Source organism: Gigantopelta aegis, chromosome 10 (assembly GCF_016097555.1).
Source record: "Gigantopelta aegis isolate Gae_Host chromosome 10, Gae_host_genome, whole genome shotgun sequence".
In the NCBI taxonomy this organism is placed as follows: Eukaryota; Metazoa; Mollusca; class Gastropoda; order Neomphalida; family Peltospiridae; genus Gigantopelta; species Gigantopelta aegis.
The window spans coordinates 7,110,961-7,126,858 of NC_054708.1; the positions used below are offsets into that span (position 1 = coordinate 7,110,961).

General features: G+C 35.5%; 1 protein-coding gene across 11 annotated transcripts in view; it reads left to right on the forward strand.

Moving 5' to 3' along the window:
* Positions 1 to 15,898, forward strand: part of LOC121383032 — a 101,946-nt gene that overhangs the window by 60,979 nt on the left and 25,069 nt on the right. The window contains exons 5-6 of one of the 11 annotated variants that reach the window (XR_005959245.1): positions 7,955 to 9,171; positions 13,471 to 14,535. The exons of 8 other annotated variants lie outside the window; for them this stretch is intronic. Coding sequence is in view for 2 of the 3 variants with exons in the window: in XM_041512782.1 (XP_041368716.1) it covers positions 3,025 to 3,149 (125 nt within the window). In the remaining variant the exon portion in view is untranslated. Of the gene's footprint in view, positions 1 to 541; positions 1,913 to 3,024; positions 5,204 to 7,954; positions 9,172 to 13,470; positions 14,536 to 15,898 lie in introns of those variants that run through there. 2 more of the 11 variants (XM_041512782.1, XM_041512785.1) reach the window with 2 other exon arrangements.

A 15,898-nucleotide genomic window follows, 5' to 3' on the forward strand; every position in this document is an offset into this window, starting at 1 on the left:
CACTTAGGGTAGACATGAATAAAGCAGTAATAATGTTGGTCTAATTTTGTGAACACTGGTAGCGGTATATCAAACATCATGGTATGTGCTGTGTAGTTTTGGGACATTTTACATAGAAGACCCTTTGATTCTAATTGGTACAAATATTGCACTAAAATTGCAGTGACGTTTTGTGACAAGAACTTGATGTATTAATTATTTTAATATAAGCATAAACTATGTAGTATTTTGTTCATGTATAGGGCTACTAAATTAGTATTGGATAAATATGTAGCAAGTTAAAGTAAGTACTCAAAAAGAATGGAGAATGTCTTAACTTTTCTTTGTTACAGAATGCTTTTATCACATTGAAAGATCAAAATCCCACTGTCATTATTCCATGAACCCCCCTCCCCACTCCAGCTAGGCTCAAGATTGCATAAATTTCTAACTTGTGTGTACCAGATATAAATGTAAGACATACATAATTGTACTTGTAAAATACAACTGGTACAATTATTGTTTTTGTTATCCATGCTATTTCTAGCCCATTTTCTTACAGATTACTTTACAAGGGTGAGCCAGTTGAAAACGTGGAAGCTATTCACTAGAAGGGAATTTTTCAAGAAGTTTTACAACAAATGCTCAGCAATAAAGCGATATCTTCCTCCATAGATGACAGAAATAAACACATTTCCACATATTTCATAACAAAAATATGTAATAATACATTTTCTCAAATAAATGCAATAAAAATGCTATATTGTATTTATTATTATGTATTTATTAGTAGTAGAAGTAGTTCACTGCCCTTTTTTTTGCGGAGTTGTGGCCATTGAACTTTGGAGATATGAATTTTTTTTATGCCATTTAGGGGACATGTACATGTATTGCTGTAGCAGTACTCTCAGAATGCTTGTTATTATTACTTTTTTTAAATTTAAGAAATATTTTTTAATAACCCTAATAAATACAGTATCATGAAACTAGTATAGAAATAGCTATTATCAATTATAATCGGAAAATGGACTCCTGTATTGCTTTTAGCTAAATGGAATATTCAGTGCTTAGTATCAAGAGTTTTACAATTTATCTATATAGTTTTCGGTTTATGTTTATTTGTTAAAGATTGTTTTGAAGTTCACATCAGTTATATAAACAGGAACAAAATGTTTCAGTACTACCATATTGATTATGAAACCACCCCACCAGGGTTTCTGCCAGAGGGTAAAATGGGTATAGCGCCATACCCAAATTTGTTTGCATATTTAATTTTTTTGACAGAAATAAACACATTTCCACATATTTCATAACAAAAATATGTAATAATACATTTTCTCAAATAAATGCAATAAAAATGCTATATTGTATTTATTATTATGTATTTATTAGTAGTAGAAGTAGTTCACTGCCCTTTTTTTTGCGGAGTTATGGCCATTGAACTTTGGAGATATGAAATTTTTTTATGCCAGGTAGGGGACATGTACATGTATTGCTGTAGCAGTACTCTCAGAATGCTTGTTATTATTACTTTTTTTAAATTTAAGAAATATTTTTTAATAACCCTAATAAATACAGTATCATGAAACTAGTATAGAAATAGCTATTATCAATTATAATCGGAAAATGGACTCCTGTATTGCTTTTAGCTAAATGGAATATTCAGTGCTTAGTATCAAGAGTTTTACAATTTATCTATATAGTTTTCGGTTTATGTTTATTTGTTAAAGATTGTTTTGAAGTTCACATCAGTTATATAAACAGGAACAAAATGTTTCAGTACTACCATATTGATTATGAAACCACCCCACCAGGGTTTCTGCCAGAGGGTAAAATGGGTATAGCGCCATACCCAAATTTGTTTGCATATTTTATTTTTTTAAGTTGACCTTCTGACAAAATTAATTACTCTTATCATTACTGTATGATTTTCTTAAACCTAACCCTAAACGTAACCCATTTTCTTTCTGGGGGAGGCCCTCCATACCTCCTACACACATTGTAAATATTCAATTTCATAACGCCATACCCAAAAATTTCTTTCTGGCAGAAACACTGTCCACCCATTGCCATCTGACAAAGGCCATGTTGGAAAATAAAAATATAAATCAGTATGTTGATGTATGTGTTGTATCATTTTAGATTTTATGGTTTGCCAAACTTTAAAATTGTTTACATGAACACAATAATACTTGCCGAATTTGTATTTGTTAGCAAGCTAGGACCCGTGGACATGCATGTATCGGGCAGTTGCATGTTTTTCTATATTTGTATATTCTTGTGGGCACTTGATGGTAACAAACAGCTCATAATTATTTCACCAAGTTGCATTCCTAAAGTAATATGTTTTGTTTTATTTGTAGTGTTGTTATTCATAACAGCTATGAACGAATGGATGAATGAGTGAGTGATTGAGTAAGTGATCGAGTGAGTGATCGAGTGAGTGAGTGAATTGAATGAATGAGTGAGTGAGTGAATGAATGAGTGAATGAATGAATGAATGAATATATCATAAAAGCGAATTCTAATTCTTTCAGTATATTGACCTGTTAAGTGTTCATAAATGTCTTAAACAATCATCTAGTTTTTACTATAGTACAAATTCACAGGTACTTAGTTCTAAAGGGAGTGACTAATCAGTTTGTTAATTTGTCCATCAATAGACAGATGTTAGATTTCGTTTTGATTCAGATATATTTTCATCACCTATATAATGTAATTAAAATTCTTCAGTGAATATGTGTTTATTGTTTATTTCAAATAAATATACGTTTGTGTATATACATAATGAACAGTATTTTTGAATTACAATTTTGCAGAAACAGATTTAAATATTTTGTTTTCTGATGTCTGCTGAACTGAATACTATGATTAAAGTCCTTCAGTAAAGCCAGGTTTTTATGTTTTTTCAATGTGTACTGAAATGAATACTATGATTAAAGTCCTTCAGTAAAGCCAGGTTTTTATGTTTTTTCCAATGTGTACTGAAATGAATATTATGATTAAAGTCCTTCAGTAAAGCCAGGTTTTTATGGTTTGTTTCAGAATACGTTGAATCACTGTGTGCTGCACAAGGATTGGGAAACCTAAATCAAACAAAGTTTAACAGAAAGTTCATTGACAAATGTGCATATGCTAGACGACCCATGAAGATGCAAATGCCAAAGTAGTCTTGAACCTATCATTCCCAAACAATGAATCTTCCAAATGTATCTGTACAAGATGATGATGATGTGATCATGATGATGATGAATAAACAAAAAGTTGTTGTGTATAACCAGCATTGGCTAAGGCACATTTTTCTGGGCACACATTTCACCTGCCTGTGAGAACAGAGGTTAATGGGCTAGTGAGAGCCTGAGGTGGTCTACTGCTTCCACATTACAGCATGGGATACTGTATATGTAGTCTCCAATAGTTAAGAGAACACATTACACATACAGATTTTCATTATCCACTCATGAGTTGTTGATGGGATATAGATATATAGATAGATATACAACACATAATATCACCACTACATTGACTACATTTCTCATAAGATTTTCATCAAACTTCAAAACTGACGATCGGGTACAAACTCTATCAGATTTTGGTTACAATGGCAAACATTAATATGAAAAAAAAAAGCTCACAAGTGGGGGGCACGTGCTCCTCCCCCCGGTTCCTACAGACCTGTTAGCATGTTGGCCAATCCCAAACCAGTGTATTTGATTTGCTGAAAAAATTCTTTTGTATAAACTGGCTCTGGTATTAACATATAATTACAAACATCTCACCATTGTAGGATTTATTTTATTCTGACTGGATGACGTTACTAAAAAACTGAATATTATCCTTTGATAAACCTCAGAAAATGACGTCATTATGTCAAACAGGGTGTAATTTTGTACAGTCTGTGACTTGTTGTTCATGGATAAATTAACAAAAAATGTCAAATAATTCTTATGTATTAATACAGTGTGTGTAGCTTGGTGTATTAACATAATTTCATTATTTGCAGTGATATGACACAAATGTAACAAACTAAGACTATTCAAATGTTTATTTAGAGGATGTTCCATGTTTTCAATCAAATATGACAATGTCACTTGTAATCGTTTAGAATATGCATTCCAGCAGGATATTTATATTAATTTTTATTTACTTAGTTTCAGGTTACACACCACCATTCAATTTTGCATGCATTTCAGTAGAATTTCTATGTAAGAATGTGTTCTATAACAATAGGACAGTATCAAGAGGGCTAGGTGACTACTATTTAGAAAGTACTGTCACTTAGTAACTACAGTGAAACCTCTCAAAACTGGACCCTCTGTAAACCAGAATTCCCTCAAAACCGGACATTTTTGGCAGCCCCCTTTTACATATCTGTACAGAAGAGAACCTCTCTAAACCAGATACCTCTTAAAACTGGACGTTTTATTTGGTCCCGAAGGTGTCCAGTTCAGAGGAGTTTCACTGTACAATGAAAAAATATAGGTTGACCAAATTCCACCCTTAAGCAAGAGCACTGCCTAATTTTTGTGTTAATTAATGGCAACATGTCATATGTACAGTTGTTAATATTTCGTAATAAAAGTAACAAATAAATTCAAACCAATGGGTTACTTAAATCATACAGAATTCAACCTACTTGTAATCATCAAACAAATCTGAAATGCATTTCAGTATTATATATTATTTTGGTAATAAGGACCTATTTCCCAAACTGGACTGTTAAGCTGCTTCACAAATTAACAATACACGAAATGGTGGTGTGCAGTGTTATTTTATGTTAATTATAATTACTTCAAATGACAGGGCATTAGTTGATTATTAATAGAATATCTATTGGAAGATAGCTTCATACTTCTGCCTCGACTATGCCATGTTTTCATTGTCTGCAACAAAAGTTGTAATTGGTATACATTGGGTGCTCCCACCCCACTCGTGCCCCACCTCCTCCCTCCAAAAACAACAAAACCAAAACAAGAAAACAAAACAACACAAACCTGTACCGCTCTTTACTGATGAATAACTTGGAGAGTATTTATGCCTGGATAACATCCATGTAGTATCAAGTGCAACATATTCTTCTGGTGTAAACACTACTCCAGATCTTGAATTTAATGATGGCTAGGGGTGGGACGTAGCCCAGTGCTAAAGTGGTCACTTGATGTACGGTCGGTCTAGGATCGATCTCCGTCGGTGGGCCCATTGGGCTATTTCTTGTTCCAGCCAGTGCACCATGACTGGTATATCAAAGGACGTGGTATGTACTACCATGTCTGTGGGATGGTGCATATAAAAGATCCATTGCTGCTAATCGAAAAGAGTAGACCATGAAGTGGCGACAGTGGGTTTCGTCTCTTAATATCTCTGTGGTCCTTCACCATATGTCTGACGCCATATAACCATAAACCGGCCTCGGTGGCGTCGTGGTAGGCCATCAGTCTACAGGCTGGTAGGTACTGGGTTCGGATCCCAGTCGAGGCATGGGATTTTTAATCCAGATACCGACTCCAAACCCTGAGTGAGTGCTCCGCAAGGCTCAATGGGTAGGTGTAAACCACTTGCACCGACCAGTGATCCATAACTGGTTCAACAAAGGCCATGGTTTGTGCTATCCTGCCTGTGGGAAGTGCAAATAAAAGATCCCTTGCTGCTAATCGGAAGAGTAGCCCATGTAGTGGTGACAGCGGGTTTCCTCTCAAAATCTGTGTGGTCCTTAACCATATGTCTGACGCCATATAACCGTAAATAAAATGTGATGAGTGCGTCGTTAAATAAAACATTTCTTTCTTTCCATATAACCATAAATAAAATGTGTTGAGTGCATTGTTAAATAAACCATTTCTTTCTTCTATTTTGCATGCTACTAACTGCTCATCATACGGTACTCAAACACACCTCCAGAAAGTTTTTTTTTTATGAATCATGGAACCGTTCACACTTCTTTATTGTCATTGAGTGCGGTTGTGTTAAATTAATAATAAACTTGTTGAAAGTTTTGCCTTGTTGCCCTGCCTTCTGGACATAATGCCCTTTAAAAATCTCCATTGGTCTAGGCCAAATAAATTTGAGGCCTGCTAATCATAAATTAAATGACATTAAGTTACATATGAAAACTAAATGTTATGCAACTAATATGACATTTAACACATTGTAAGAAAACAACATGTATTACTGGTATGTAGTTTAGTTTTGATTTCTTTTTATCTTATTTTTCTTTTCAATAAGTTTTAAAATAAAAACTATTTCTACACAATTCATTTTGAGTTTATTGATTGTGTTGCCAATAATGGAAAATTATCCCACAAAACTGCAGGAGCAGGTATCATTTTCACAAGATTGATGTAACCATGTCAGTCTCTGTGACGGGTGGGGAAAAATAAAATTGTCAATCGGTCCCACTTGATGTCGTCACTACGGGGGGGGGGTAGGAATTAAAAAAAAAAACCCACATATTAAAAACGATATTTGCCAAATAGTTTTAAAAAAAATCATAGTGATATTTGTATAGTTTTATCTTGAATCATGAACGCGAAACGATAAACATGAAAACAAAAAACAAAAAAACAAAAATTAATCACATATGATCAGTGAAAACACCCACAAATTGTATATATTTTACATAATAGAATAAATAATATAAAAAAAGGAATAAAAGTTATGAATTTTAATTCCCATATATGTATAAAAAGTACGAGTATTCAGTACTGTATCCTGAAAATTAATAAAAGATGGCACCGTTGAAGCGTTTGACAGCCTGAGCTAGCACATGTTTAGACAAAGTAATAACGTCATCACTGATTGGATGAAATTTGACCTCTACTGGCTCTTGAGATAACAGTACATGTAGCTGTTCTGCTTACTCCCACTTGTTAAAAAATCAGAGATCAGAGAATCGGTCCCAGACCGGGAAAAAAGGGCTTTTCCCCACCCCTGCTCTGTGATTATGTATCCATATCAGTCTATGCGATTAATCAAACCATGTGGTATGCTATAACATGCAAACCATGCTGGAGTGGAGCAATGCCTGCACAAATTGAAGAAAGTTGTCGGATTCATTACTATTTCAAAGTTTCTGCCATAGGTGTAGTAGTGGTGTCTGTCTGTCTGTCTGTGTGTGTGTGTGTGTGTGTGTAAAATTATGTGTCCTTATATCTTAGAAATTAATGGATATATATATTTTTTTATTTTTAGATAGATGATAGTAAAAGAATTGCTGTTTAACATGCAGTGACCAATTTGAAAACATTTAAAATCTATAACTGTAGTAAGGGCACTTGTGTTCTGCTTTGTTTTTATTAAGTACCCTCAAATCATTTTCTGCCAGAAAGCTTGCATTAAAAATGTTTTTGTTTTTTTTCCCCTCCATAATCAGAGTGTGTGTGTATGTGTGTGTGTGTGTATATATATCCTCTGTAAGTGTGCAAGTAAGAGAGAAAGTGAATGAGAGAATGTGTAAAATGGGTTTATTCCTGTAATGAAGACCATGTGTGAGAAAGTTTAATGTTTTAACACCTTTTAATTAGAGGTGGGGGGTGCACCTTGAAGGTAGAGTACTCACCTGAATATCATCGGCTTGTAGAATTGGTCTTCCTTCATAGACCTGGTCAGCATCAAAGGCTGTTAATGAGACAGGTGCTGTCCTGTTTGTTCAAACGTGCATGAAAAATATGTCCTGCTTTTCTACAGGAATAGAATATGTGACAGTTGTGGGTTTCTTCTCTCATTCTCTGTTGGACATCAAGCAGATGTTAAACACTCCTCCTTTCTCCTGTTAATCATGTGTTCAGGTGTCACAAATAAAGTTTTCCCTCTACATGTTGACACTAGTTTTTCTCTTTGCCATAATATTTCTACAACTTACAGATGCTTGCATATATACTGTTCGTAGGCAACACTTTGCATGTGACTGAAGTGGTACATTTTAAAGAATACCTGTCTGTTTATATGTGGTTAGAATAACCTTGTGGTTTGCTTTCAGAATTCGTCCAATTGTCATGCCTCCAGAAGATGTGGGAGCCCCTGAGTCGCAAGTCATATATCCGAAGATTCATTGACAAATGTGCACGTTCTCGCCACAAACTAAGATTCTCACATTCTACCATACAGTACTAGCAGTTAAGGCAGTACTAGTCATTGTTTTTCTAGTGTCTGCAACTCCTTGAACAATGCGGAGTCATTTTAGTTGTTATTTAGACAAAACAGTTTCATACATTCAGTAAAGTAGGTGGTTGCAACTTGCAAACTTGCGTTGTTGGTTGGACAAGGATTGGGATGTTGAGATGAACAACCAAGAAGCCAAATGATACATCCTGTCAGAGTAGAAAGCATGAAACTACAAACTTTACAAACTCTTTTAGAACATTAGTTTGATTGAAAACATGTTTTATTACATGTAATGTATACAGTATATATACAAAAGGATTGGCTACAAGTTATTCAACTTATGAGGCCCTTTTGAATCTTTTGCAGCATGTACATATGTATCTATTCAAATGTTTAGCCATCGAGATAACATTCTGATTACAAACAGGTTTCAACCTGTCAACCATTTACCTACTTGATGAAACCACATTTTAAACCAATGTTTGTGTATAGGAAAAGTTCTAAACATTTTTGTCCAATATCATTTTCATCACTGCAATAGTTTCATTCATTCAGTTGTGAACCCAGATTCTAAGGTTTAATTTAAACTGTATGTTTAGCCAGAGTTGATTGTTTTCCTAATTTATCCAGAATTCTAGATTTCTTATTGTCTTTTCTGTCTTTGTGAATTTTCTGTTTGTAAAACATTTTCCATATTCTCCATCCAAAACTTACAATATGGTTTCTGCTGATATTTTGTATGCATTCTGAATGGGGGCTGCCATTTTAGATCATTGTGCAACCCTAACCCTAGGGCAAATCTTACTAAGCAACCCCCAATATTAAAATGTTATCTTTTTTGTGTGTGATCCCCTTACATTTCTGTTGAGCTTAAACATTTAAAACATGCAAGGCTTTGTGTCTGTTAGTATACATTTACCATTCATCCAACCAGTGACTGAGCGGTATGGTTTGTTTTCAGATTTTCTCCAAACCATGAGCTTGAAGAACCAGTGGAAGCCAATGTCTCGCACACTGTTTATAAGAAAGTTTATTAATAAATGTTCACAGTCTAGAAGAAGCGGCAAATGCAAAAAGGACTTTATTGAATTGGTGAGGACCTCATAATAATCAGGACTCACTGAATTGGTGATGACCTCGTAATAGCCAGGACTTGTTAAATTAGTGATGACCTCATAATAATCAGGACTCGATGAATTGGTGATGACCTCGTAATAGCCAGGACTTGTTGAATCGGTTGATGACCTCGTAATAGCCAGGACTCATTGAATTAGTGATGACCTCGTAATAGCCAGGACTTGTTAAATTGCTGATGACCTCATAATAACCGGGACTCACTGAATTAGTGATGACCTCGTAATAGCCAGGACTCGTTGAATTGGTGATGACCTCGTAATAGCCAGGACTCGTTGAATTGGTTGATGACCTTGTAATAGCCAGGACTCGTTCAATTGGTGATGACCTCATAATAGTCAGGACTCATTGAATTGGTGATGACCTAGTAATAGCCAGGACTCGTTGAATTGGTGATGACCTCATAATAACCAGGACTCGTTGAATTGGTGATGACCTCGTAATAGCCAGGACTTGTTGAATTGGTTTTAAAGTCTTTATCAACTGGACCTTTGTTTATCAAACTTTTCAAGAGTCTTGACCAGACTTGGACATTAGGCAGACTTCAGATAGCTAGTATTTAGACTAAATTAGTGGCTATTTGTGTCTTATCTGAGGCCAGTATTATGAGGAGTGGATATTTGAATGACTGGGAAGAGTCTTGGTTAGGCAGACTTCATGTAGCTGGTATTCAGACTAGATTAGTGGCTATTTGTGTCTAATCTGAGGTCAGTATTGTGGGGTGTGGATATCTGAATGACTGGGAAGAGTAATGGTCTTGGTTAGACAGACTTCAAATAGCTAGTATTCAGACTAAATTAATGTTGATTTTTATCTAGTCTGAGGTCAGTATTGTGAGAAGTGGATATTTGAATGACTGGGAAGAGTAATGGTCTTGGTCTGGCAGACTTCAGAAAGCTAATATTTAGACTAAATTAGTGGTGATTTTTGTCTAATATGAGGTCAGTATCATGAGGTGTGAATATTTGAATGACTGGGAAGAGTAATGGTCTTGGTGGAAGACTAGCGACAGTGAGATCATCAACTGGCCTCAGATTACAGTTATCTTCCCATTTGGTTGTCCAAAATCCGGAAGTTTCACCGCGCAAGTAGTCTGCTGTTTGACTGTGATTATTTCATGGCAGACAGCTATGAAGTGGCAACTGTTTGACTGAAGTGACAGGGGATAGCATGTAGTTTGTAAACATGTGTAACTTGTTGACATTGAAGACTTGTTTGTGGTAATTCCGGCCCATGCAAAAGTAGTGCGTTTTGTGTAAAATGGGTGTACTCCGGCCTGGTTTAGAGGGTGTGTCTGTTTAAACCAATATGCTGGGAGAAAGAGCTGGACAACAGGGGTTGTCCTTTTCAGGGTATGTGTCCCCCATGCAGGCAAAGGTACATACAAAACTTCACGGGCCTGCTTATATTAATAAAAATGTTATAGCCACTAAGGCTATATAGAAACATATAGCGAAATTAATTGTGGTCTGAGGCCTGATATAGTTCACACATTACACCGGTTAAATGCTTGATTCTGATGAAAGTATTATAACCAGAGAGGTGAAATTACACAGACTGATTGTGCATACCACAAGGAATATGAAAACTAATTTATTTATTTTCTAAATATTTTATTAAATTAAAAAACCTTTTTTTTGAATTTATTAAAAATTAAAATTAAAATTTTCAACTTTTAAATTTCAGTATCCTCCAAAATAGCATAAAATGACCTCTGATGTTACCACAGGTTGTTGCAATATTTTTTAACAGTTTTGAGCTAATATTTTGGTAAAAAAAGAGCAAAAGTTGGATTTTGTTAGTCAATATTGAGATTTTAATGTTTTTTACATATTGAATTTTAATGAGTTTCTCAATTATTGCAATTGGACAGAAGATCTAAATATAATGAATATATCACTACTAAATGTAATTAAACACTTTAAATAAATAGTATACAGTTTTTAACAAGATTAAGTACTCTAATAATACATTTCACCTACATTTATGTAAATTACACACTTCAGTCATTTTTCAAAAATGGTCTTTTATCCTTAGAAAATCTAATAGGCTAATATTCTATGCTGTCTGAATGTATTTATTGTGTTCAGTAATCAGATGCTGGTATACTTGTCAAGTTTATTGCAGAAAATGTGCCAAAAAGGTTAACATTTGGCTTGTAATACATATGGCAGAATAATCCATAATGCATATTCAGTGGTCATTACTACAAACATCCTTCCAATCAAGAAATACAAACTGAGGTATCCCAGACACTGGCACATGACTACACTTGTTAACAGTTATCACTGGAAACTGAAAAATATGGTGCAAGTACCTCTTGGTAGGATTTATATCAGCATTTTGTGACAAAATCTTCATTTTCAAAGTTGTCGTCAACAAAAAAAATATTATGGTGTATACCTAAGTAATATCTGTAGGGCATATTCATATTAATATGCATTTATATGGACTGTTTTGCCTTTTACAAAGTGGCTACATGTCCAATACAGTAAATGAAGTAGATTAAGTAAATACAGCAGGTCAAAATTGAATATGAGGCCTATCATGTCTAATTTTTCCTGAAATTAGTGTGTAAACATTTGTTGCAAATGGACCCAATTTTGTGACTTTCACCATCCCTCTGACTCATTTCTAATAATGTATCATGAATTCAGTCACCATATCTTTACTAAGCCTCCACTTATATCTAAAATGCAAAATTTTACAGTTTTAGATTTTTTTGTTTTTCAAAAATTTAAATTTAAGTTTAATATTTCATTAAAAATGAAGTAAAATCTAATGATTGATTTGTTTTCCTTTAAATATTTCAAAATCTTTCCAAGACAACACTGTGCAGATAGAACATATGTAGAAGAAAAAATAGCTGCTCATTGTATGAAGAAATTCAAAAATTTGATAAAGTTATTACATTTTGAAGTTGGTGTCCCTCAAGTTTCCATTGCTAAAATTGGCCATGGCAAGGCACTGTGGTAGGTGTTTTAACACAGCCTCTGTATACTCTCAGTTTAAAGGTGACATACCGATACTTACCGAGCATTGCTTTAATATGTATATCATTGGAATGCATTAGTGTGGGCCAGTTTTTAGGGGAAAAAATTGACTGATAGGCCTCAGATTACAGTTATCTTCCCATTTGGTTGTCCAAAATCCGGAAGTTTCACCGCGCAAGTAGTCTGCTGTTTGACTGTGATTATTTCATGGCAGACAGCTATGAAGTGGCAACTGTTTGACTGAAGTGACAGGGGATAGCATGTAGTTTGTAAACATGTGTAACTTGTTGACATTGAAGACTTGTTTGTGGTAATTCCGGCCCATGCAAAAGTAGTGCTTTTTGTGTAAAATGGGTGTACTCCGGCCTGGTTTAGAGGGTGTGTCTGTTTAAACCAATATGCTGGGAGAAAGAGCTGGACAACAGGGGTTGTCCTTTTCAGGGTATGTGTCCCCCATGCAGGCAAAGGTACATACAAAACTTCATGGGCCTGCTTATATTAATAAAAATGTTATAGCCACTAAGGCTATATAGAAACATATAGCGAAATTAATTGTGGTCTGAGGCCAACTACATGTGGAGGAACGAGAATAGGAATATTTCGTTTAACAAAAACTTGAACATATTTTTTAAACTACTGGTGCAGTTATTATGTCCAACTTGATTATATTACCGGTAGTCAAGAATGAGCGTGGAAAAATTGCTGCCATACAGGTTGCTAGGAGCAAAAAAATAACAAGGGATCTTTAAATGAATTTCCCCATAGGATAGTACATACCATGTCCTTTGATGTGGGGATGGGAAGGAGGGAGAAATGAAAACATTGAGGGATGAAAGGATAAAGATGATCAGATTGTAATGAACTAAATTAATACTTAATTTACTGGTAATATGGAATTTCAACAAGACCCAGGGCATCAGAAACCACTCAAAAATGGTGTTTTTAAATTTTATCAACCAGCTATGGTGATGCTTTATTGTAAAGCATTTTGTCACCTTTACCTAATTTGCATTTTTATATTCAAATAATCTGTTGGGGAAAAGTACATCTGTCATGTATGATGTGATACAAGTTTAGATCTGTGTTGATCCCCTTAAAACCAGCATGTGATGGACAGCTGACCATTTCTAAAATGGGTATTTCCATATGTTATGTTTTCTGGACTTACAGTAGCCAAGTTCTGGACAATAGCTATGTGTCTGCACTATAAATTTCCAACACATAGAATCGTAACTCTGGGAATAACAACATGATTTTCTTTCAGAGTTCCTCAAATCTGTGACCTTGAAGAAGAGATGGCAGCCAATGGGTTTCAAGCATTTTCTGCGAAAAGTCATTAACAAATGTACCTATTCTAGACTGAAGACAAAACGACATGAACAACACACTGGTTCACAAACACTTGGAATGGAAACTGTTACCTCATATGAGGGATACATTTAATTTGGTCCTACATGTAGTCCTATTGAGTAATGCTTGATCTTGGAACTTGTATATTATAAATGTTTACACGCTGTTTAAATTAGTTCAAGAATGCGTTGTTTTGAATATTGCTTGTAGACATAAGGCTTTTCATTTTGTGTTTCCACAAGTGGGTGCACCTTCAAAGTAGAGAGCTTAGTTACTTGTAATTTGATAGGTCATAGGATTGATTCTGGTCCATGAGCCCTTGGGGCTATTTCCCATTCCAACTGTTACTCCACCACTGGTATATCAAAAGCTGGTCTACATACTTATAACCAATATTAGCATATTTGGCAGCTTTGTATATCTGCATTTGACAAAATAGACACAATGACCTTTCTATGTTAACACTAAATAATTATACTATTCCTTGTAGTTTTCTAAAAAAAACTTTTGAAGAAATATTTCTTCATTGTTCATGTACATAATTTAGTATGTGTTAAATCCATATGTATTTTGTGTTATATAAATTATGTTTTATTTTTTTTAAAACGTTAGGAAACTATTATTGAAACTTTTATTTGTTAATTAAAATGTCTGGATGTCCATCCAGATTCCTATGATTTTATTCTAGCCACATTGGCCACATTCATAAAATGATGTCTTTGATGAGTTTCAAGTCCAAGAGCCATATTGTTATAACCATTTATTATCCACGTGGTTCAACAAAACTGGGTTAATAATAATCATACGAAGCACACATGTAATAACAAGTGTAATGATGTAATTTTGGGAAGCGACGTCATAACATGACTTTGTTTTCCTCAGTCCTAGCTAAAACTTTGCATGTGGAATATGACGTCATTTTATTGTCTCCTTCTAGTTGTACTGGCCTTGGTGGTGTCATGGTTTGGCCATTGGTCTACAGGCTGGTAGGTACTGGGTTCGGATCCCAGTCGAGGCGTGGGATTTTTAATCCAGATACCGACTCCAAACCCTGAGTGAGTGCTCCGCAAGGCTCAGTGGGTAGGTGTAAACCACTTGCACCGACTAGTGATCCATAACTGGTTCAATGAAATATTGTTTGTGCTATCCTGCCTGTGGGAAGCGCAAATAAAAAATCCCTTGCTGCCTGTTGTAAAAGAGTAGCCTATGTGGCGACGGCGGGTTTCCTCTAAAAAACAGTGTCCGAATGACCATATGTTTGACGTCCAATAGCCGATGATAAGATAAAAAATCACTGTGCTCTAGTGGCGTAGTTAAATAAAACAAACTTTACTCCTTCTAGTTGTGGTTGAAGCATTTTGAAATGGTCCTTGTTATTCATAAAAAAAATAACAATAATGATATGGATAATAAAGAAATTATTACACTCGCACGTGTGTGCCATACTCAGGATTCATGTATTGCTCTCGCTCAGGCAAAACAACAATCCTGACACTCATTTCGTAAAATCAGTACGACACACAAACTTGTATAATAATCTCTATGTCCTACATATTGAGAAACATGACAGGTTATCTTAATTAGAGCTACTTGTATTCCAGAATGAATCAAATGAGTAGGGTCAGTGTTTTAATTCACCCATTTGCTTGTGCACACTGCACGTGCTTTCATGTGCTCGACTTGGGGGTCCTTCATTTCGTTGTTTTTGTCAGCAAAATGAAGTTTTCTACTGGGATGTATGCGGCCATTGGAACTGATTGAACGCTGGAACGCTTCTCGTTTCGACAGCCTGCACTACCAGGTTGGATTCTTTTTTAGCGAGATTCCTTGCCTCCACGTCATTTCTCCGTCTGACTGTCGACTTGTTTTTTCGTGACTTGTATGACGGCCATTCTGCAGAACTCCACGGTTGTTCGCGTTTAGTCTCTACATGTCCGAGCCTGTCCTAGCAGCACTGGAAGATTGACCGCCCCACTCTAAGAAGAAATAGGAAGCGGGGTCGGCCCCTACTACTCTTTTTCTAGACTTTAAAGCAATACCATCTCATATCCTCCGGAGTCGGGCCCGTCCGCACCATTATACCAACCCATGACGACTGGACTATACCCTAGTCTGATACTCTCTCTCGTTCAGACGAATCCGGCTTCCCAAGATCTGTATTTCAGCACGGCACTACACCTTCAACATCTATCGACTGTCAATCTAGGGGTTTTCTTGACGGGATGCAACCCATCTCGTCCCTTTAAGCTGTGCACCCAAATGGTCTTAACGAGGCCACTCGCGTGGACCTATCGATCGGACTTTAAACTTTTAGATCTGCGTTCAAAATTTTATGTCGAAAT